Source organism: Aotus nancymaae, unplaced genomic scaffold, assembly GCF_030222135.1.
Source record: "Aotus nancymaae isolate 86718 unplaced genomic scaffold, 86718_ANA_hifiasm-v0.15.2.pri h1tg000016l, whole genome shotgun sequence".
Lineage (NCBI taxonomy): Eukaryota > Metazoa > Chordata > Mammalia > Primates > Aotidae > Aotus > Aotus nancymaae.
The window spans coordinates 20,956,978-20,982,148 of NW_026988428.1; the positions used below are offsets into that span (position 1 = coordinate 20,956,978).

The 25,171-nt window shown below is 38.3% G+C and overlaps 1 protein-coding gene across 1 annotated transcript in view; it reads right to left on the reverse strand.

The window, feature by feature from the left end:
- OTOGL (otogelin like) overlaps positions 1-25,171 on the reverse strand; it is a 404,189-nt gene that overhangs the window by 175,783 nt on the left and 203,235 nt on the right. Inside the window, exons 3-4 of the mRNA XM_064376937.1 lie at positions 21,387-21,548; positions 20,262-20,446 (exon numbers count right to left, since the gene is read on the reverse strand). Of these exons, the coding sequence (XP_064233007.1) occupies positions 20,262-20,359 (98 nt within the window). The 5' untranslated portion in view covers positions 20,360-20,446; positions 21,387-21,548. The remainder of the gene's footprint in view (positions 1-20,261; positions 20,447-21,386; positions 21,549-25,171) is intronic.

The window sequence follows — 25,171 nt, forward strand, 5'->3', positions numbered from 1 at the left end:
TTTTATTTGAAAGCATCACACATTTTCACTGAATAAAGTTGAAAATTTCAAGCCTGTATTACCTGACATTTTTATGAGTGCTTTTCTGTTTCGAACTAAATGTATCTAAAAACTGTTAAGTGGTTTTGTCTGGTAGAATTTGGCCAGGCGTGGTGACTCACGCCTGTAGACCTAGCACTTTGGGAGGCTGTGCTTGAGCTCAGAAATTTAAGACTAGCCTGGGCAACATGATGAAATTCTGCGTCAGAAAAAAAAAAAAAAAAAAACAATTAGCCGGGCATGGTAGCATGCTCCTGTAGTCTCAGCTACTATGGAGGCTAAAGTGGGAGAATTGTTTGAGCCCAGGAGGTCGAGGTTGCTGAGGTCACACCACTGCACTCCAGCCTGGGAAACAGGGCAAGACACTGTCTCAAAAAAGAAAGAAGAAAAAAATAGTAGAATTTGTAAGAAGAAACCTCAGGGTTGGTTGGCATTCTTTTATAGATAGAGCTTTGCTGTATGTCTTCTCTCTGCTCCTCTTCCATCCAGGCTCATAGTAGAAAAAAAGTTAGAAAAGGAGAATAAACAATGGCAAAGGGAGGAATAACAAAAATCCCAAGGCCTTTTTCAACTAACTACATTATGAACTCGTTACATGAAATGGTAGTCTGCATGAAAATAAGCAAAATAGACTTCCATGAATAGCTACAATAGAAGAGAGCTTAGATGAAAGATTAGACTCAGAGCTACAAAAAAATGGAATTTATGACTGTTGCTACATGTAATTATTACTGTCAAAATGTAATTGACAGCTTTTATATTTCATTCCACCCTGACAAAGGAACTTTGACAAAAAGTAAGTCAGCCACCAGCTTGCAAAGCGATACTAAGTTCATAAGAAGTCTGAGACAACTACATAATGCAAGCAATAAACAGTTCCCTTTCTGCTACAAAAGCACTGCACAGTTTCCCACATGGAATATGATCTTTAGAAAGTTGACACCTGACAGCCTGTTGGCTTCAACCCAACATATTAAAAACAACTGGCAAGAATGGAAAAATTTTGATCGTATAGTCAAGGATAATAAAGGGATATGTTTAATAAAGCTCATCATCTTTGAAGAAAGTTAATTTCTTTGGTGATTTATATAACACTCATTCTTCAGCAACTGACAACAAATCTAAAGTAGATAACATTTGACTCCCATAATATCTCATTCTGCTAGTGAAATGCAAATACTCTTCACTTGTGTTACTAAACCTAACACATTTCAAGTTCAGAGACTTTATCCAGAATTTCTGTTATGATTGAGCCAGCAAATAGAATCCTATATCTTAAAGATGATGTTTGCCACTTTCATTCAATAAGATGAATGTAACTGTCTTATTACACGATGATTTGTAGTATTCTATTTATGCTTTCTGGATGTGTGTTGCTTGGCAATTCCTGGGATGTTTCATATAATTTTAGAAGTGGTATCTATCTTAGCTTTTCTGAATAAGGATATGATTATATTTCATAAGCAGTATCTGCGTTGGTCATGATTTCAATTTAACACTCATCCCCATAAGTTAATGTGTTAGGTTTTATAGCAACATTCGTTTTTCAACTTGCTGTGATGCCATTGATTAGCAATATCTAATTGATTCCTTGAAAGAAGTAATGTTTCTCCGACTAAAGTTTTCTCTTGTCAACATTTTAGCATCAAGTTCTAGATACAATACCAATAATTTCTGTAGCTGTCTTCATTCTCTGAACTACTACAACACTTTGCACTTGTAACATATAGTGAAAATATTAATGTAAGGCACTATGTAATAACATAAAGTTGGCTTCTCATGCTTTGAATTCCATTTTATATCTTCAATAATTTTTACATATTTATTTTAGAGTTGTTGAGGAAGAATGTTATTTCAGATTTTTAGTGGGGGTAGGGGTGGTTCTAATCTTGTTATTTGTTTCTCTCACTTAGATGGCTTCACAGATTTTGTAATTTTGAATTTGGGGTCCATGTCTGGCTGGGCATTTTCTCTTCTTCCCCCCGCCCCTTTTTTTTTAATTGCATCTATGGGAATCCTTTACCACCAAAGTTAAGGATGTTCCCATCCAAAAAAGATTTTGTACCAACTTCTGCCAAGTGCTCCAGAGAACTTCATGATAATTTCTCAGCTTAAGGGTTCACAGGCCACAGAGTATAAATTCAAATCCCAAACATAAAGGGAAGGAAAACTAAGTCCAGTTTCTGTTTTGTTTTTGGTCTCTGGTAATGTCCCTTCCATCCTAGTGATGACTCAACCATTTACATGGTGACTATTTTATTAAATTCAGTACTTCCGATTACTTTATACTTGGAAGATTTTTATATCATGCAATCTGCCATATTATTAAAACCAAACCACCAGCATCAAAAATTACATGTTTTTTTCCCCTAGGTTACTTTATATATTTTCTTTCTTACTTTTTCAGCTTAATTACAACTTATTTTCTTAGCTTACTTACATACAAAAGTTCTTCAAAACAACTATAAATTTGAAAAGAAAGCATGTTATACTTGGATCCAATTATTTAAACTGTAAAACAAAACCTGTCAAATCCCAAAATGTCTTGATTGGATGACTTCAAACAACACCATAGTTCCAAATCAGACACCTGGCAACCTGATTTATGACAACAGCCACTGGAGCGTCAAGCGTCAGTCAGCCTATCATCTTCTGCTTCCTTGATATTGGCAAGATTGATGTGGAAAACTGCCTTTGGAGATATGGCATTACTGTGATATTCGAAACAACACAAATCAGTATGAAAACATAACTTAGAAGGAACTATGCCCTTCATTGTGATTTGAGAGTTAAATAAAGCTGGATCAGTCCAAAAAAAGGTTTCCCCTTTATCTTAACATGACCTCTTCCCGTACCCCCAGGCTGAATTAGAGTCTTACTGAGTTACATGCAAAACTGTTATAATTATCTCCCAAAAGCTGCAGTGAAAATACACTAGTTCCCTTGGAAGGTTTTCTTCAGTCTTCTCTTCTAACAAGATAAGCTTATCAGCTTTACTTAGAATACAGAGGTAGTTCTTAAACTTTGATGTATGCAAGAATTACCTAGTGAACCTATTAGAAGCACAGACTCCCAAACCATCCTTCACGACATCTCATATTTTCTCATCAAGTCTAAGGGGATTAGGCATCTGCATTATGCATTATGATAAAGAGAGAATCTAGCTTTGAGAAAATTAAATACTAGTTCATGCTAGTAAGAAGAAGAAATGTAGGCAGATTACAAATGTGAGATTGCTGACAGATTCCACTGGAGGGGAAAGAAACAGAAGTTGGAAAAATCTCACTACTAAGCAGTTTTCTGTTCAGGAAAACAAAGTAGATATGTTATTTAATTTTCCTACTCTTATCTCACTCTTTATGAAAAGAAACTCCTCGCACTCACAGCCTCAGTGTCATTGGCAACACATCTTTATGACCCTCACTATGATTGGTGGAATAACGGTGTTCCCCTCCAGCCTCTCAACAAAGATGTCTGTGTCTTAATTTCCAGAACTTGTGAATTTTACTTTACATAACAAAACAGCCTTTGCAGACATGATTAAGGATTTCTAGATGAGAGATAATTCTGGATTATAAGTGTGGGCCAAATATAATCACAAGAGTCCTTACAAATGAAAAAAGAAGATTTGATGATGGAAAAAGCAGTCAGAAATGAAACAGGCAGCTTCTATAAGCTAGAAAAGGCAAAAACGGATTCTCCTCTAGAGCTTCCAGATAGATACAGTCCCGCCAATGTCTTGATGAAACCTATTTCAGCCAGTGAAACCTATTTCAGCCTTCTGATATCCAGATCTACAAGATAAATTTCCACTGTTATAAGCTACTAAACTTGTGGTAATTTGTTACAGCAGCAATAGAAAATAAATGCATTCACACTCTGGCCACCAGGAATATGCACTTGATGCTAAGCAAAATAACACATTGGTAGTCCTAACTGATCTAATTCTCATTCTCAGGAATTGAAATGTAAATCACAGAGATAAAAGTCATGTGTTGACATAAGGTTGTGGGCCCTGGAGCTTTGTGGTCCAGCAGAAGTGGAGATGGCAACTATTTTTCAGTCATGTGCATGCTATTGAATAACCAAAAAAAAGAGCTATTCTGCAAAAAGAAGTAGGAGAATGGAGCAGATGTTCAGCAGGAAGCAAAGAAACAAGCAGTGGTTTCTGTGATTACTTCTTTCCAGCAATTCTTGGTTCTTTTTCTCTGGAGAACCCTAACTAATAACATGGCCTTCTCCTGAGGGGTATTCATGAATTAGATGGGGGTCTAGTACTCCAAGGTCCCCAAATCATCCATTTAGACAAAGAAGAAAAAAACGGAGAATTGGAATGTATACATGCAAAAAGATAAAGGTACATATTGCCAGAAAAATCTCCTTGAAAGATACTAGCCAGACTCGGTGAGGTGGTTCACGTCTGTAATCCCAGCACTTTGGGAGGCCTAGGCAGGTGGATCACCTGAGGTCAAGCATTCAAGACCAGGCTGGCCAACATGGTTAAACCCCCTCTCTACTTAAAAATACAAAATTTAGTGGGGCATGGTGGTGTAAGCCTGTAATCCCAGCTACTCAGGGGGCTGAGGCATGAGAACTGCTTGAACCTAGGAGGCGGAAGTTACAGTGAGCTGAGATTGCACCATTGAACTCCAGCCTAGGCAACAGAGTGAGACTCTGTCTCCAAAAAAAAAAAAAAAAATTCTTTAAAAAGATACTAGACAAGAGGGCAGACAAATATTGTGAGTGAGAACCCGAACAGGAACAGAAATGAAGTGCTGTGATCTCAGTACCACCAAGCCTTCTGCCGAGTCCAGCTCACTCTTCTGCTATCAGGAGTCAGAATCAAGAGAACCTGTGAGTTAGATTTCTGTTAAGTACTCCATTGGTGGGAGTCAGGGAAACTTCAATGACACAGGCAAGTTCTGACAAGATTGGAGATCTGTCAGGCTCTTTTTGGCACTGAGTGGCTTCAGGATAAAAGCATTCATTTAAGAATCGCACGGTGGAATGCAGACAGCAGAGGGCAGGAATGCCCTTGGATAGATTAGGTTGTTATTCCCAGTTCTTCATTCATTGCCTCCCTGACATAGAATTACAGATATGCCTTTGCTTTTCTAGGTATTTTTATTATACCTCCCATTGAGGTAGAAAAACTATATTTTCCCTGATCCTTGATGTTTGAATTGGCCAACTGACTTTCTCTGGCCAGTGTAATGACAGCAGGCATAACATCTACGTGATTGAGAGTTTTGGATGCTTATCTTTCATTTGTGATATCCATTAGAAATGTATATTCTGAGTAGCCACTCATCCAAAGAGAATCAGGAAACATGTAGAGAGGACTCTGATGGGTTTGGATGTATGTCCCCTCCAAATCTCACGTTAAAATGTGAACTCCAATATTGGATATAGGGCCTAGTCAGAGTTGTTTGGGTCATGGGGAACAGATCCTTCATGAATCACTTGGTGCCCTCCCTGTGGTAATGAATTTACCATGAGATCTGGTTGCTAAAAAAAAGGTCTCAGATCTCCCCACCTTGTCTTTTGCTCTCTCACTGTGTGGCACTCCTGCTCCCCCTGCACCTTCCACCATGATTAGAAGCTTCCTGAGGTCCTCACCAGAAGCAGATACTGGCACCATACTTCTTGTGCAGCCTGAAGAACCACGAGCAAAATAAGCCTCTTTTCTTTATAAATGACCCAGTCTCAGGTATTCCTTTATAGCAAAACAGACCAACACTGACTCTAACCAGAAACTCTCCAAGAGGTTTCTTTAGCAAGGAAGATAATTCACCAGGCCTAGAAGAAAGCATCCAGTTCTACTTTCCTTCATAGGTTATGCCCAAGGGCTACTAACTCTGGGAAAATAGATGGGAGGTGCCACAGGGCTGTGGCATCTTTATAGGCAAAGGAGCACTAATATCTACTGTACTTTTCCATGAGAGCAAAGCTACTTCTTTCTTCTCTTCTAGATTAAATTGAAACATTATCCTTTCAGTGTAGCCTTCCTCCATTGCCAAGGTGTTCAACCTGCTCTGTGATGCATATCATTCATACCATTGCCATTTTTCTCATCACAGTGTATTATATATTTATTTCTGTATGGGTCTGTCTTACCTGCTATGAATTTTTTAGGGAATGAGACACATTATAATATCTTCTTTTCCTCATTGCTGAAGGCAGTATTTCAAAAATATTTGTTGACTGAGTGAATTAATGTATGCCTCTGCTATAAGACCCTAGGGGAAGCAGTGTTATCAAAGCCTCTTCTTACTCAGTGCTTTTGTGCATGGCCTCAATCCAATAGACGAGGCTAACTCCTCCATGTGGATGAATCTAAAGCATTGCCCTCCACAGATCAAGCTAATATATTTGAGCTTGTAAAATGACATCTCCCAAGTTCGCCAGCCAAGTCCACAAGGAGTCTTGGATGAGGGCTCTCACTCATTGAAAAATATCTATTCATTTGTATTATAAATTCAGGTTGCAGTTACAAAAGTTTTGAAAATGAGGGAGAAGGAGGAGTACAAAAGCAATGGATAAATCACAGGGATTCTCTTCAAAGAGAAAAGTGGAACATTAAATATCTCTTCCTTACCTTTCCTTGTTTCTCCACAGTCACATTTATTTGTGGACACATAAACCTAAGGCAGAACACTATTTCACATCTCAGGAAATTGTGCTCCCAGTCTTAACTACTCTTTGACACTTACAATTTAATTAATTTATATTTCTATTTATCTTTCATGTGTATGTCTGAAACTACTACTAGGTTTATAGGTGATTGAGCTGGGATCTTGATTTATGCATCTTTGTATGTTCCCGCAGGCTCACATGCAGTGTTTGACGTAGATTAATGTTTAGAAATGTTGTTAGTGGCAATGATGATAACGATGATGCGAATGGTCATCTCCTTTTCCTGATGTGCTTACAGAGCTAGATGGGAAGGACTGGAGCATGGGGTGAAGTGTGATGGGAAATGAGATTAGAAAAGGAGGAAAAGTTCAGATACTACAAAGCCCTATGTTTCAACTAATTTGTATGGACTTGAACCTGTAAACAATTGAGGTTCATTAAGTTTCCGGTGTCATTTTGTTTAAAGCTATCTGATAGTAATGTGCTGCAATTCAGAATCCAACATCTGGCTTGCCTCCTGGTTTGAGCTACATTGCATGCAGCCTCACACAAATATCTCACAAAGATCTCTTTTCATATAGACAAGAAAGAGCAGAGACTCCTAGAGCCAGGCAAACAGAAACAGACAAGAGAACATGAAAATTATTAATATAAGTTCTGGAATACTTATGAGTAAAACCATACATTAGATGGTATGAATTCTATAAAATAAAACTTATACAAATCATCTATTAAGCTAATTCAATAGGCACTATTATTCTATTGATAGGCAGAAGAAACAGATAAATGAATAAGATTGCCTCTCTCTTCAAAGATTACAATTCAGTGAGAAAAACAAATTAAAATCATTATAAAAATAATCATTCAACTGCAATTGTGTGTTATTAAAGAAAAATACAAGACACCCTGAAAGAGTCTTGCAGGAAAGGGGAGGATCTAGAAAGTCTTCTAGGAAAGGGTTTTAAACTGAGAACTGGAGTTAGCCAGAAAATCAAGATTCTACCAAGCAGAGAAAATAGCTTACGTTAATGTTTTAATAAGGAAAAACCCTGGTAGGTTTGAGGAAATAAAAGACCTAGTATGGCTAGAGCAGCGTAAAGTAGGGAGAGAATGGTGCAAGGCTGGGATGTGGGTGTGGCAAAGTGAGGTTATTCAAGTGCTTTGGACCATTGTAAGATTTTGAAACTCATCCCAATAACAGAAGCTAAAGGAAAGTTTGAAGCAAAGGAGTATTGTAAACAGTATTACATACATGTACATATGTACACATATACAAATATGTTGCACATAAATATGCACACACATACTTAATACAGGTTATATATATTGTGATTTCAAGATCACTCTGTACGCAGGGAGAACAAAGCTAAATGGAGGAAAATAGCCACAGGAAACCACTGTAGTCCATAAGAGATGATAGCTATTTCATCTAAAATGGAAGATGTGGAATTAAGAAAAGAGACTAATTCAAAACAGATTTCAGAAACAGAGTAATATAATTTGCTAGTTAATCAGACATGGAGCATGAGATGAAAGAAGATGTGAAGGATAATGTTATTTGGTACAATTAATTAAGTTGATGATGATGTCATTTACTGATATAAGAAACATTAAAGCAGATTCAGGTTTGGACAGATGTGAAGTCCATGGAGAGTTGTTTTGTTTGTTTATTTAGAGGGATACAGGTAATTTTTTTTCAATATTTCTTTTTTTTATTATTATACTTTAAGTTCTGGAAAATTTGTGCAGAACGTGCAGGTTTGTTATATAGGTACACACGTGCCAAGGTGGCTTCCTGCACCTGTCAACACATCATCTACATTAGGTATTTCTCCTAGTGCTCTCCCTCCCCTAGGCCCCCACCTCCAACAGGCCCCAGTGTGTGATGTTTTCTCCCTGTGTTCATGTGTTCTCATTGTTCAACTCCTACTTATGAGTGAGAACATACAGTGTTTGGTTTTCTGTTCTCGTGTTAGTCTGTTGAGAATGATGGTTTCCAGCTTCATCCATGTCCCTACAAAGGACATGAACTCCTTCTTTTTTATGGCTACACAGTATTCCATGGTGTATATATGTCACATTTCTTTATCCAGTTTATTATTGATGGGCATTTGGGTTGGTTTCAAGTCTTTCTTATTGTGAATAGTGCTGTAGTAAACATATGTGTGCATGTGTCTTTATAGTAGAATGATTTATAATCCTTTGGGTATATACCCAGTAATGGGATTGCTGGGTCAAACGGTATTTCTGGTTCTAGATCCCTGAGGAATCACCACACTGTCTTCCACAATGGTTGAACTAATTTACACTCCCACCAACAGTGTAAAAGCATTCCTATTTCTCCATATCCTCTCTAGCATCTGTTGTTCCCTGACTTTTTAATGATCACCATTCTAACTGGTATGAGGTGGTATCTCATTGTGGTTTTGATTTGTATTTCTTTAATGACCAGTAATGATGAGCTTTTTTTCACCTGTTTCTTGGCTGCATAAATGTCTTCTTTTGAAAAATGTCTGTTCATATCCTCGGCCCACTTTTGTATGAAGTTTCTTTTTTTCTTGTAAATTTGTCTAAGTTCTTTGTAGATTCTGGATATTATCCCTTTGTCAGATGGACAGATTGCAAAATTTTTCTCCCATTTGATACAGGTAATTGTTTTTAAACTAATGGGAAGCTGACCACAGATAGGCAGATATTGAAGGCACAGATAAAAGAGCATAGTCAAAAGAGAACAGTTCTTGAACAGCAGAAGAGCCTTCTCTCAAAAAGCTTCTACCCCAAGGGTTGAGAGAAGTTAAGTGTATGTAACAAGGAGAATACTTTAAGTATATCAATGTGTCCTTCTCTTTTGCAATTTCATGTTGCCTGTTTCCACACATCTGCCTTGGTGATTTAGATGATTTCAGCCAGAAACAAAGAGGAAGAAAGGAAAATATAATATTCAGCTTTAAACATACAAAATGGAGTATTTTATCTGACAAAAAATAATAAGTTTGAAAGCCAAAGAAAGAAAGAAATTTGTATAAAACTTATGTCCCCCTTGTACATATTAAGAGGAAAGATTGAGGGACTGGATCTTAGAGTTTCATTATGATAGAGTCCCCAATGAGGAAAGAGGAGGAATGAATTCAACCCCATCGCTCACATCCAGAGGGACTGTGGGAAGGAGAAAGATGCCACCACATGCCTCTGAGGGCTGCCCTGGAGAGCTGAACTAGACTCATCTCTTCGCTTATCCACACTTTGTTTCTGCCATTGGAATGCCTTTTGTGGAGTTGACTTTCCTGCCTCTGTGCTTCAGAGTTTCAAAAATGCCTCTGAATTAAGAAAGAATCACCTCAGTAGCAGAAGTCTGCAGGCTAAACAGCATGGCCAGGGATTCACAGACAGACTTCAGTGGCATTGACAAAAATCATCAAACTCTGTAAAATGTCTTAAAAGATTTATTCTGGCTGGTGGTGGTGGCTCATGCCTGTAATCCCAGCACTTTGGGAGGCTGAGGCAGGTGGATTACTTGAGGTCAGGAGTTCGAGACCAGCCCGGCCAACAGGGTAAAACCCTGTCTCTACTAAAAATGCAAAAATTAGCCAGGCATGGTGGCAGACGCCTGTAGTCCCACCTACTTGGGACCTGAGACAGGAGAATCACTTGAACTCAAGAGGCAGAGATTATAGTGAGCCAAGATCAGGCCCTGCACTCCAGCCTGGGCTACAGAGACTCTGTCTCAGAAAAAAAAAAAAAAAAAAAAAAAAGATTTATTCTAAGCCAAATATGAGTGGCCATGGCCGTGACACAGCCCTCAGAAGACCCTGAAAACATGTGTCCAAGGTAGCTGAGACAAAGCTTTGTTTTATTCATTTTCAGGAGACATGAGCCATCAATCAAATACATTTAAGATATACACTGGTGCAGTCCAGAAAGGTGGGACAACTCAAAGTGAGGGGCTTCCAGGTTATAGGTAGATTTAAAAATTTTCTGATTGGCAGAATTATTATCAATAGAAAGGAATGTCTGGGTTACATAAGAGCTTGTAGACACCAAAGATTTATCCTGCCAGTGAAGCCTCTAGGTAACAGGCTTCAGAGAAAATAGATTGTAAATGTTTCTTATCAGACTAAAGGTGTATATTAATGTTAAGTACTGGTCGGCTTTTCCTGAGTTCTAAAAGGGAGGCAGGCATAATGAGGCATTTCTGACCACCTGCTTCCCTTCATGGCCTTAACCAGTCTTTCAGGTTACATTTGGAGGGTCCTGCCTAGAGGAGGAAGTCCAGTTAGACTTCTCACAAAGCCAGTAAGAGCTGATATAGAGCCCCAAATCATCAGAGAAAATAGCTGGAACAAAGCAAGAGTGACATCAGCTCCCATCAGCAGCTGGAGACATCAGCAGAGCCCTAGGGAGAAGACCATTTGTGTAGCAGAAGTCCTATACAAATATATACAGACAATGCCCTATCATGGCTCTTTTTCTACGTATCTATATATATGTAGAAGCCCAGAGCAGACACCCACAACAGAGAACCACACTTCTCTGAAAAATGATGTCCAGATGTAAGAACCAGTCTTGCTAAGATAGACAAGGACAAGTGAAACCCCCTCCACTTCCTACACCTAGGGGTCAGCAGGTAAGGGTCTGAAATTCTGAAAGACATCTACCTAAGTCATCCAAATAGAGCAGTGAATGACAGTCATAAGGTCAGCTACAGAGAAATAAAAATAAAAACCTAATTGTTCATTGTACATCTTAGTGTAGTATTAATAAATCTGAGACCTTATCTACATTTATAAATAACAATATTATTACATCAACAATGATGGATGTCATGTGAGATACATAGTTGAAAGGCTATAGATAGGATAACAGTCCCTGGGAAAAATTGCATTGACTACATTTTAAACAGAGGGTTTAAATTAAGCAATGGAGAAAAGGAGGGGGACTGTAGCTCACTGTTCATGGATACACCAAGGCTCACAGATACACCAGGATACTCCCCATCTCATCCACCTGCACACCAAACACAGTGGCTCCAGAATCTACCTCCAGACCCCACTCACTTATTAGTAGAGAAAGAGCCAGATTGAACTCCCAATATTTGAAAGATGAAATTAAACTTTCAAGGATTATTTTTTGCATACCAGCTGGGCTGGACAAGGCAGGTATGAACAGGCAGGAGAATGTATTCATGATTTTAGGTGACATAGTTCTCAAGAAAATTCCCTCTTCTGTTATGTTCAGATAGTCTGGTAACCGTTTAACAAATTTGTAGTGTTTGCAGATGTCCATGGTATAAATACTCCCACTATTGCCAAATTTAAGCTTCTAATGTGATTTCATATGACTCACAAAATTTCTTCAAATGCAATAATCAGCGTTCAGAAGCCACCAGGGGCTAGCTACAGCACATCACTGTGACCCAGTTAAAGAGCCATGATAGGGCACTGTCAATATCAAAATCTAATTTGAGTGGGTCCCACAAACTGCTAAGTTTTTACCTGCACTTCTACGTAAGTAATACACATTGTGATCTTCAAAAAGATAAGTCAAATATTAGGTTGAATTAAATCATATAAGCTTCATTCTACTAAACAACCCATCTATTTTATGTTAAGTCCTTGTCTGTCTTCATTCTACTAACCAGCCTATTTTATTTTTATTTAACTTGTGTATAGGAAATTGATTTCCCTTTAACATGACCTTATATTTCATAAAGTAGTCGTTCTTCAACTGTGCTAGGAATCTGCCATTAAAAAGTTGCTTGTTTCAAGTACAGAAAAGCCCTCTGCTGGCTCACTATTGAACACCAATGTGCATGCTCTCAGGCTGTTAAGCATTCTTTTCCCTGCCTTGCAAAGCTGAGCCAAACTGCAAATTCTGTGGTAAAATGCCATTAAGATGACAGTGGCCTGTTTCTAGTAGATTTCATTGTTGATATATGAGATTTGTCAGTTTATAAGTCATATAATGTTGAATCATTCCAAATATTAGTTACAATAGCCTAAAGAAACTTATAAACATCAAGCTCCCTTTTAAAAATTGTGTTCTGAGATATTAAAAAGGGAGAGAGGGAGGGAGGGTCCACTTGCTGAGTACATTAAAAGGAATTACATTTTTGAAAAATGAGGTTTTTGCAACACTTTTTCTAAATAAGAGGGTTAAGTCAAATGCTTTTTGAGAAGGAATTTGAAAAGGAAAAAAATGTAAAGACCTGATTATTTCACTGTTATTTTAGTCTGATTCAAATATATGGCTTGTTGCTTGTATAGTTTTGCTCTTTTTCTCATTTCTAATAGGAAAACAAGCAAAAGTTTATCATTTTAAAATTTTTAATATTTAAGATAAACCTGGGCAAAATAAATTGGCATTACTTTTATAATCATAAAAAATATATGTAAGTGCTACATTAAAATATTATTTTAGAGTGCTCTCTAGTATAATGTTATATAACGGAAAACTTCTTCTCATTCAGTCAACAAATTTTTATTACAGCAGTATTGTCAGATTATTCTTACTATAATTGAAAATTTGTCATGACTCAAAAGATCTAGAACATAATATTCTGATTATGATTTTGGTTGGGGAATTAGAAGAAGTGTTTTTATTTTCCCTATATAAATAACTCTTAAATTACTCCTGGTGACTTGTGGTGATTCTGTTGGGTGATTTACATTTGTAATTAGAAGGTTTTGCTTCATTGATGGGCTAGGGAGTTACTCAAGGTTCCTTGGTTGTAAGTATCAGAAGAAACTAACTCTGCCCAAGAGTTAAGAAAAATGGGGAATTATTGGGTTATTGGAGACCCACAGAACTAGTAGGAAAGTTGAAGAATCATACTTAGTAAAATGAATGGTAGACTATCATCTGAAATAAATGAATTACAACTGTTTCTTATTTCCTTATAAAAACTCTGCTGAAGATTTGAAGTCCCTTGAGTGCCCGACTGGGTCACATGCCTAACCTTTGACTATACAGGAGTTTCTAGGGACCCCAGGCTTCCTTTATTAGCTTTCCAAGATTCCATACAGTTGGAGGAGTATAATTCCCAAAAGAAAATCAGTGTTGTTAGTAAGAGGCAGCTAAAACAACAAAGGTCCACTATACTGCTTATCCAATTTTGTTCTGTGCCATCACTACTCCACTGATGCAAGAGAATGACAGCTACCTCTCTGGGTCTTGGCATCTTCTTTTGTAAAATGAGGAGAATGTGTCAGATGACTTCAAGCTTTCTATATTTCACATTCACAAATACAATTTAGGCAGACACTGAAACTATCTTTGGAAAATGCTTCTGTCTAAACAAAAGGATTTCCCTAACCCTTGTCATTCTCAGTCCTCATTATTCCTCCCTCTCAGTTATACTCACATCTTTAGAGAACATTTGTAGCTTCCTGGCTCTTGCACATGTACAGCAAGCCTCCAGAACTCAGTAGGTCTCACTTGGAGAATTTTAAAATTAAATGCATTTTACTCCAGCACATATGAGGATAAGCTACTTCGTCTGAAATATAACATTTCCTTCCATAAACTAAACTCATTCTTTTTTTTTTTTGAGATGAAGTCTCACTCTGTCACCCAGGCTGGAGCACAGTGGCATGATCTTGACTCACTGCAACCTCAGCTTCCCAGGTTCAAGCAATTCTCCTGCCCCAGCCTCCCAAGTAGCTGAGACTACAGGTGTACACTACCAAGCTCAGCTAACTTTGTATTTTTAGTAGAGATGGTGTTTCACCATGTTAGCCAAACTCCTGACCTCATGATCTGCCCACCTTGGTTTCCCAAAGTGCTGGCATTACAGGCGTTAGCCACCACTCCTGGCCCGCTAACCTTATTCTTAAGAATAAGATTCTTTAAATTATTTTCTGTTTAAAATGAAGTTCTGAAGTTCCTTTCACAAAAATAAGAATTCTTTGTCTTAACAAAGAAAAAGCCTGCTGCTCCATCTAGAGGACATTTTATATTTTCCAATTTAAGGGGCTTATGGAGCCTATTCTAGATGTTCAATGTTCCAAATCTTGCTAAAAAATTTCACAGTTTTCTCAAATTCAACTGATTTTTTAAAAAATATTTTGAATGAGCCCATACTGTGTAAGAATGAAGAGGACATTTCCCTCATCTCCCAGTTTCAACCAAAGATTGTCTAAGTAATAACTTTTTTAGTTCATGAAATATTTGGGCACACACTATGTACTCACTGTACTTACTTATGGTATTTTTGTGGTTTAAAAAATGATTTCCAACAACTACTTACTAGGTCATACTCATTTCATCAATTATTAAAAGGTTTTTTTGGCAGATATTTCCTTTAGTTTAAATATACTAAGACATTGGACAAAAATACTCATGTTCTTTTTCATTTAGAATTACACAGCATTTTTCTCCAAAAAGACTTGCCTGTTAAGAGAGTATGCTATTTTTATTTTTAGTGACCAGAGTGGCAGTTGAGTAATGCTTCACAGCACCTTGGAGAAACTTCCAAACTTCCTTTTTTTCTGTAAAATCTAGGACTTTATTTTAGTGAAGCAATGTTTCCAGCATGGAAATTCACTTTTAACCACATGGAGGGCAAACATAGCCTCTATTTTCCCACAAAATTCTGTGAGAGTCAGATCACATGGTGAGAGCAATGAAGTGGGGCTAGGAATAAGAAGCTGGGAGAGAATTCCATAGGGGAGGAGGGGTCCCTGGCTGATCTTAAACTATGGCCATCTCAGTCAGGGCAGGGTAGCTGACCAAGACCGGACCAGCAGGCGGGAGACCTCCTGGCACTGCACTGGTTTTGTCAAAGGAAGAAAATCAACCCCACAGCACAGCGTATGAGAACAGAAGCAACTGCTGAGCAGAAAGTTTTGCTCTGAGGTCTGACTTGTCCTACTGAGCTCATCAAAAAGTTTGCCATATGTCCTGTGGGTATTCAAGAGTGACAAAATAATGTATCCAAACATGCAAGTTACACAAGCCAGGGAAGTCAATTTTTCTCATAGATGGAAAGAAGAGGAGGAAAACAACAACAACAGTGGTTAGAGTCAGTCTTGATATCTCTTTCACAAACAACGTTCCTCATACTCTTGAGAATTCTAAGTGATATCACTTGGAATCATTCAAGCCGATTCTCCTGCCTCAGACTCCTGAGTAGGTGGGATTACAGCTGCCTTAGAATTCTAAGTGATATTTCAGTAAGATGTAAATCTTGTCTAACGGCTCACAGTATTTAAAGCTGGTACAGCAGTCTCTACTTCCTCTCTTGACATTCACAAGGGATCCAGATGATTTGTCCAAAGTTAGTGAGCTAGTGAGCTGCAAAGCTGAGCCCAGGACTCCCTTACACTTGCTGATCCCCAGCCATCATTCTTTCTATTACAATGTAATTTGTGTAACACTAGTTTAACACCACCAGTTGTCAATAAATTCTCAACATTCTGTCCCAGTAAGAGGCCAACTGTTTAAGTGTTGCATTCTTATTTTCAAGGACAAATAACAAACAGAACAAAACTTTATAAAATGTAACCATATTTAGTTCTTTTGAGTAAATGTGAATATATTAAGAAACACATTATACGGTTTATAAAAATTCACTTAGCTCTTCCCTGCCTTGTTCCAAAACAGTATCTAGACAGTATCCAATAATTTATTTATTTTTTTTTTTTTGAGACAGAGTCTTGCTCTGTTGCCCAGGCTACAATGCAGTGGCACGATCTGGACTCACTGCAACCTCCACCTCCTGAGTTCAAGCGATTCTCCTGCCTCAGCCTCTGGAGTAGCTGGGATTATAGCTGCCTGCTATCAGGCCCAGCTAATTTTTTTATTTTTAGTAGAGACAGGGTTTCGTCACATTGGCCAGGCTGATCTCCAACTCCTGACTTCAGGTGATCCGCCTGCCTCAGCATCCCAAAATGCTGGGATTGCAGGCATGAGCCACTGCTCCCAGCCAGTATCTAATAATTTTAAAGCCACAATATGAAAAAAAACTTGAAGATGTCTTATAGCCAGGTTTGATCTACCTAGAAGGTAAAGGAAAGGTGGTCTAAGGCCAATGGGTTACACTACTTCTGTCTATTCCCAGCCCACTCTCCTGCAATAACAAAAAGCCTAAACAGTGAATTGGCCTGCCTGAGGTGGAGAGGCTGGCCTTTTTCCCTGTTAGCTGCAAGATTACTTAGATTCCTTCGTACCACTCTGGGAAAGGCATGAACTACAAAGTAAAGGAAGAACTATTTTTAAAAAGGAAGCACTAAGGATGCTAACATGAAACAAAACTTGGATTCACTCTCAAACTGAGAAGTCAGCGTTCACTTTGCCCACGGTTTTGGCAAAAGATAAAGTTGTGAATAGATTCTTCCCAAATGGCAAACAGTGATTTGATACCAGTGATACTTTGGTGTCCAAAAGAAAAAGCAGACATCAGCTTTAATTATTTTGTTGTGCTTTTTTGAATTTATTTTATAGCTTCTAAGCATTAAAATATTTTAAAATTGTACTAATTGAAATCTGCATTTTACTGGACTGGGGGAGCTCCTTCATGTATCAGTTAAGATGCACAACACATCTTGTTCCCAAATGACTCAGCAAATATCAGTGATATGCATACATAAAGCAGCCTAAAAGTCACATCCAAATACAATTTGCTATTAATGCCATCATGTGGCAAAATAAATTATAAAAACAACTGCATTGCTATGTATCCTAATTAAAATGCAGAATCTATAATATTTCAGCTGGTTACAAAAATGGTGCCAGAGATGCTATGCTCAGGGTCAGGAGACCCTGTCAACCTATGTCTCCCACTTCCAGTCACCCAAGCTACCTTGGAGGTCTGGTCAAGTCTCACAAAGTAGAAACCAGTTTGGGGTGAGTCTTTCTATTATATCCAGCTGTTTTCTATCCTTCCAGAGCTTCTTCCCAAATAGCTAACTTATTTCTTGGTTTCACTTCAAATTATTCCTGAGCAAAGAAGACCACCATAGGAGAAAGATGAGAATCTGTAGACCTACTGTCCTTGTTAATGATATGCTCCAGGTGCATCAAACAGTTGTTCTTAATCCTAGGAGACATAGGTTGACAGGGTCTCCTGACCCTGACCATGGCATCTCTGGCACCATTTTTGTAGCCAGCTGAAAAAGTATAGATTCTGCATTTTAATTAAGGCATTTAGATTTATCTCGGAGAGCCCCATCTAGACCAGTGAAATTCTACTTTCTAGGTGTGGGGCTCAGGCATTAGTGCTTTGTTTTATAAGTTGCTCCAACATTCAGTAATATGAGTTTTGCAATCTATCTCTTTTGGTCTTTTATAACTATATTACCATTTCAGAAGCTTCCTAGAAATTCACTTCTTCCAAGAAATAAATAAGTACTAAACAATTTTTGCTAAAGAGGGCAGGAGAGGTTAAAGAAAAAAAAATCCAACCTCATTCTTATGAGACTTGACCAACTTCCCAGCTGCTGGGTCTTGTTTGGTCAACTGGTCAAAGACTGGATTCTCTTTGTTTTACTCAGAGGCATGTTTGCTATCCATGCTTAAAAGAAAATAAACATTAAGTTAAAAACAATGTTGAGTAAAAGATTATTCAACTGGGATTCACAAAATCTGGATTATGTTTAGCGGTTAATAGTTGTGGGACATGGGACCTTGAATTTAGCTCTCCATGTTTCATTTTCCCATCAGAAAAATGGAATCCTATACTTCCTTCTTCCAAATTCTCTATTAATCTGAATATCTGTTTATGATTCATTAATCAAGAAGCCTTAAAGGATGCACTGTTCTTCACATTGCCAAAAATGGTGGGGTAGACTTTCTCCCTATGTACTCACACAAAGACATTAGATTAGGGAGTCCAAATTATAAAATCCTTGCAAGATTAAAAACAGAGAAAATAATTAAAGCAGATCTGTGGGAAAGCTTTATTCAAACTAAAATACTGAAAGGTCTATGGAAGATCAATTGTTTATGATCCTATTCTCTAGAGACTGAAATTCTTTGTCTATACCAGATGGTTTTATTTATATAACAAAAGTTCAGTGAGGTGCTGCTTGCAAATTCACATGCAAATAAAAGAAACTGTATTTATGTTTGTACATATCCTTGCTCACAAGAAGGAGTTTCCTCTGTTTTTTATGGACATTTGAACACATTTTGTATTTATAATGCTGAAGAGAAGGCTCACCTCTTTTTATTTTTTATTTATTTTATTTTATTTTATTTTTTGAGACAGAGTCTTGCCCTGTCACCCAGGCTGGAATGCAGTGGTGCAATCTCAGTTCACTGCAACCTTTGCCTCCCGGGTTTAAGCAATTCTCCTGCCTCAGCCTCCTAAGTAGCTGGGATTACAGGCACGTGCCACCATGCCTGGCTAATTTTTGTATTTTTAATAGAGATGGGGTTTCACCATGTTGGTTAGCTGGTCTCAAACTCCTGACCTCAAGATTCGCCTGCCTCGTCCTCCCAAAGCACTAGGATTACAGTCGTGAGCCACCGCTTACCTCTTTTTTAAAAGGAACAGCAGCCTCCCAGTATAACCAAGTAATCCCCAGAATATAAAATTTAACACAGAAAAGTTTCTGACTTTTGTGGATCCCCTCTATCCAAGTGCATGACAATATTTAACTCACTCTTCAACGTTCATATTCAATTTTATCTCTTCAAATAGCATCATTGAAAATTAAAAAGAAATCTCAACCCTCTCTCCAAGTGAATGTTTCAAGCTGCATCCTGTGTCAACTCCAGGCACTGAGTCAGCCTTGTCAGCCCAATTTAGAGCACATGGCAGTAATCCAACTCATTGTGGCTGTTTGAGGCCCCCAGATCAGGTTTCAAAAAAGAAGGGGCAGCAATCCGGTGACCTTCTCAAGATAGTAGAGAACAACTCTGGTCATGACTGACACCTGATCTTTCTGCTAACATTAGCTCCTAATCAAAGATGGTGCCAAGCTTGTATCCGACACCAGCCCACAAACCTTTCTGCTTCTGTCCTCCTCCAAGAGATGTGGGCATCCTGTCACCCACTGAGTTTCAGTTTTGGAATGACTTTCCCTTTTAGAACCAAGGAAGTTTGGTTGTATTGACATTTGAGATAAAGCTCAAGGCCTGTCTTAATTGAGCTTTCCAGTTATTTATAATGCATACATATTTACTATTCATTGCCTTTATACTTAGTGAGGTTCAATGTGATTCATAATAAAGGCATGGTTACAACGTTCTAAAATTAACAACCCCAGAATATTCATATTATAATCAGGAGATGGCATCCACTTGAAAGCTTTTTTTCTGGGCATCTCTCATCCTGTCATCCTTTCTTAAAATGTATTATTCTTCCTGGGCTTCGTGTCATCCTTCCTCCATACTTCCGCTGGATCTTCAGGACTGGCTCAGGCATGGCCACAAATTGGCCCCAGTAGGGTCTGCAGAAGTTAACTTTACCTTCTAGGCCAGGCCCTATTTTTCTTATTTGACCAAATACTAAGTATCAGTATAAAAACAAAACAAAACAAAACAAAAAAACAACCTGGCCGCTTGCCTAAGTTGTCCCTAAATCAGGAAGCTATTTTTAATGTGAAGAGGCCTTTGGGGAACTCTGTTGTTTTCTCATCCCTTACCTCTTATATAGAAGTCCATGTTGAGGCCTGAAGATTCTTGGAGCTCTGGATGTGTTCAAAGTAACCATTGGCTTTGCCCCAGCTCTGAGTTTACACATAATATATGATTTGAATTAGTCAAGTTCCAAGTTTTCTATACAGAATTTTATCTTCTTTCTATCTCCATAAACAAACAATCTTTGAAGCTAGATAAAACGAGAAAAGAGCATGGAATTATTTCACCCTGCCTTGTTTGTTTCCATGAGGATTCTAACCAAAAGGAAAAGATGAGTCATTCAGCATCATTTCCTATGTGGTGGTTTGGACTCTGTGCTGTCTTAGCCAAAAGAGGGCAGCACTCCATGGGTTTTGAATTCACAGGAAGCAAAACTTCAAACAGTTTTTAATTGAATTCCTAAGAAAGGCATTGTACTCTATTAAATGGGATAACAGAGATGAATAAGACTGCCTCAAACAAGCAGGAGCAGGAAAGAACAGTTGGGGAGAGCAGTTAAAACATTGCCATGTGTTTGGGAGTGCTAGCATACATGTGAAAATAAAGAATGGATGAGATTGTGAGGGTTCCTTGACGATTGGGCATTTATTCTTTATTTGAAATGAAATAGGGATCCTCTCAAGGTTTTTGAACAAGTTAATAATATGATTAGAATTCTGTTTGGGGAAGATACGTGTGTTAGGGATGTATTAGAGAGGTTGAATCAGGGTGAGACCAAGGAGCAGAGGGAAATATGGATAGGAAAATAATAGTAGAGACATCCGAGAAGTGACGAAGATCTAAACCAGAGGGGTGGCAGAGAGAAGGGGAGGTCAGAAACTGCTGCGAGAGACCAGCTAAGTAGGAAAGATGGACTTTAATGGACTTGATACAGGGAGAAAGGGACCAAGATAAACCCAGAGTTTTACATCTGAGACCTGGGCATACAGTAGAGCCTTTAACCAAATTAGGAAGAAAGAAAAAAACAACTGTTTTGAAGCAAACATAGTGAATTTGGTTCTGAACACATTTTCCCTTCAATGAGAGTGAGATATGACTAAGTTACCAAGATATAAGGGGTACAAGATAAAAATATAAGAAGGGTATGACTCTAAGGACTACCTTGGAAAGAAGTAGCCCCAAATGCCTACCTGAAAGCCCGGTGCTGATATATGATCCACTGGCAGGCACAGTGTTGGGCTGTAGTGGCCTGTGTTTCTAAGTCTTCTTGATGTCATCTAACTCTCCTTATTTGTTCCTTTGTTCTAATCCTTTTATATTTGTATCTTATGGTAGTGCCACCTCAAATCCTTCTGTGAATAAATTGGAATAAGCAGCAATTAATCAATCCTGATTATTACATTTTTCTATATAGACTTTAAGATACAGCCATCTTCAGTAAGCACATAGGACTCATATGTAAAATGCAGAGCACTGATATTTACTGAAAACTAAAACTAATATTTACAGTAAACTAAAAGTTTTATTCACATCATTTCATTTTATATTATGATTAACAAAACAAGATTATGAAGTAATTGTATTATTATCCCTTTTTGCAGATGAGGACATTGAAACACAATGAGATTAATACTTATTTGGCCAGGCACAGTGGCTCACACCAGTAATCCCAGTACTTTGGGAGGTCACAGTGGGCAGATCACTTGAGATCAGGAGTTCAAGACCTGTCTGGCCAACAAGCTGAAACCCTGTCTCTACTAAAAACACAAAAATTAGCCAGGCATGGTGGTACCCACCTGTGATCTCAGCTAATTGGGAGGCTGAGGTAGGGGAATCAGAATCGCTTGAACCCAGGAGGCAAAGGTTGGAGTGAGCTCAGATTGCACCACTGCACTCCAGCCTGGGTGACAGAGGAAGACTCTGTCTCAAAAATAAAAAAAAATAAAAAAACATTGGCCAGGCACAGTGGCTCATACCTGTACTCCCAGCACTTTGGGAGGCCAAGGCAGGCAGATCATGAGGTCAGGAGATCAAGAACATCCTGGCTGACATGGCAAAACCCCATCTCTACTAAAAATACAATAATTTTCCAGGCGTGGTGGGACACACCTGTAGTCCCAGCTACTCAGCGGGTTGAGGCAGGAGAATTGCTTGAACCCGGGAGGTAGAGGTTGCAGTGAACTGAGATCATGACACCACTGCACTCCAGACAGGGTGACAGAACAAGAGTCTGTCTCAAAAAATAATTAATTTGTAATATAGCAGAACTTACATTATAACCCATGCAGTCTGACCTCAGAGCCAGTGTACCTAGCCACTATGCCTACTTCCTCTCTGTCCACATTGCCTGTCTCATTATACCACCGCATTTTCCTGATTCCTCTCTATATGTCTCATGCTCCACTTTAGGATGCAATTTACGCATGTTAATAGAACATCGGCTTCTGGGGATGTCTGTTGCCTCCATATACAGAGGATAAATTAGTAGGTTTAAGAAAAGGGACTCCACTTCATTTTTCTAAAATTAAATCAAATCTACCTCTGAATCCCTACACATCAGGGTAGATGAGTGACAGTTCAATACTGGTCATATGGGAGACTCAGTTCCTCCTCCCATGACATCATCCAAGAATGCTGGACTTGGAAGATTCCAAGAAAAAAATGGGAAGGAGAAACCAAGGAGCCACGTTTACCCTTTTTGTCATCCAATTTGCCTGATAGTAGGTAGCCTCAGAAGGGCTCCTCAATAGAGTTCTTTTGTCTGTTCATGAACTCAACCACTGAAGTCCTCATCACTGATTCAGTGGCACAGTTCTTGGAGTCCAGTCTTCCTGTACACTCAACTATTACATGACTCTGGCACTATTGGCAACTAGAGGCCCTAGAGGCCCACTCAGATTATCTCAATTTTAGGGATGCTCATTACTCTCTACCCTAGATAAGGCCATTCTCCTCCTCCTCCCAGCCTTGAGAATCTTCCCTTTCCTAAAAAGTCTAGCTTCAGACTTTAGAAAATGATTTTTATCTATTAAATTGTCATTGAGGTCAATGAAACCCAGATCTCTAAGACACAAAATCTTCTCGGTATGGGAGAGAAAAAAAATAGCTCTTTTACTATCGACTCCTTTACATTAGCTAGAATGAAAAATATTGATATATATTATTCTGCCACTTAACTATAGTAGAAAAGGAAAAATTAAAGTGATGAATTAATACTAAAAGTGTCTTGTCTTCTTTTGTAGTCAGAAGTTAATCCTGGTGTGGCTAATATATTTCATCTAGCCTGATGACTCATTGCTTAGTAGAATCTGCCTGAAACAGAGCATTGAGAAATAGTTTAAGTCTTGACTGGGTTTGACAGAAAGGGGCTTGCCATTAGTATAGGCAAGGGAAATGCAGGGCAACATCCTACATATTTTCCATTCTAGTTTAAACATAAACTACTTTGCTTACTAAGCAAATTGATCTAGTCCCAAGTACCATAACTATGGGGAAAAGGGACCTATTTGAAAAGACAAACACTCTAATATACATAATAATCACCTATAAAGAGTTTCTGTAAAAGAGTCCCACACCCAGGTAGTGTAGTCCAACAGCTCTAATAGCTAAGAATATATACTATTAATAAAATGTCCTTAGGAAATCACGTCACCACTTGTCCAATGACCACAATTTGAGAAACACTCCTATGGAGAAAGGGTCCTATTTGTTCATCTCCATCTGCCCTACTGCTTTTTAACAGCCAGCTGAAGACCTCCAACCTGAGCTCATTCATCCCTGGGCCTATCCTAACCTATTTAGCAGGATGGTGCCAAGCCTCAATCTTGATGTTCTAAAGCTAAAGCTCATGGAAGTTATACATTCCTGTGTCTTTTACAACCATCAATGATTAGTGACTATAAAGTCTATGGCTTTAGCCCATGCTGTTTCTTGAGATCCAGATCAACATATTTAATTGCCTATAGATAAGTCCACAAAGACTTCAAACTTAACATGTCAGAAACTAAACAGAACTCATCATTTCCTAATATACTCCCCCAACAACATCCTGATTCTTTCTCTATTATCCATTTTAGTAAGTGACATAATTATTAACCTGATTTCTCAAGACCAAAAGAAATAAAAAAACAAAAGAACTTGGAGTCATGTTAAGAGTCCTACTACTTCGAATCTCACATCTAGAGTTTCAAATCTGAGGAAACGTAGATCACAAACCCTTGAATTATTGCTTCTGTTCACTGAGAGAGAGAGAGAGAGAAGATATACGACCTCAGTAGGACTGTCATCTCCAATCTAAGCTATTGCAGTAATTACCTAGTTGGTCTCCACAAGGCAATGATACATGTTTACGCAGTGCATGCTCTGCATTGTCTGTACATTTGACTTTGTTGATGAAGTTACCATTTATATTGTAAGCATTATAGATTTTTATATTTTTATAAAAATTTTCTCACTTTTCAGTAAAATGTCTGTTGTAATTGTTGATACAAATATTTTCCAAAAAACGAAAAAGCAACTTAAGAGGGTACCCTTCTCTGAATCATACAGAAGTTCTACATGGGCTATCAGCAGCCTTGGGTTTCCCTGATTCTAGACTTTCTCTCTAAGCTATTCATGCATTTCTGCCATAATGATCTTCCCAAGTGCAAACTTTATTGTGATTTTTCTTCAGTAAGGTACAAAGATCTGCGTATCTGCTGCAGCCTACCTGCTGATGTGAACTCCCTATGCTTCAGCCATCCCAAACTTCTTAAATTACTCATATGTATCATTGCACATATTCTACACATGCAATTCTCTCAGCTATTAATTCCAATCTACTTTGTCCCCACTGCATTCTATCTGAAAAATTTCTAATCTTCCTTCTAGACTAGCACAAGTGTTTCCTTCTTTGAGGGCTCTTTGCTCCCTCCTTCTCTGCCCTAGAAAAGCCAACTATTCTCTTTTGTGCCTTCAGTCAATCTCTATGTCAATT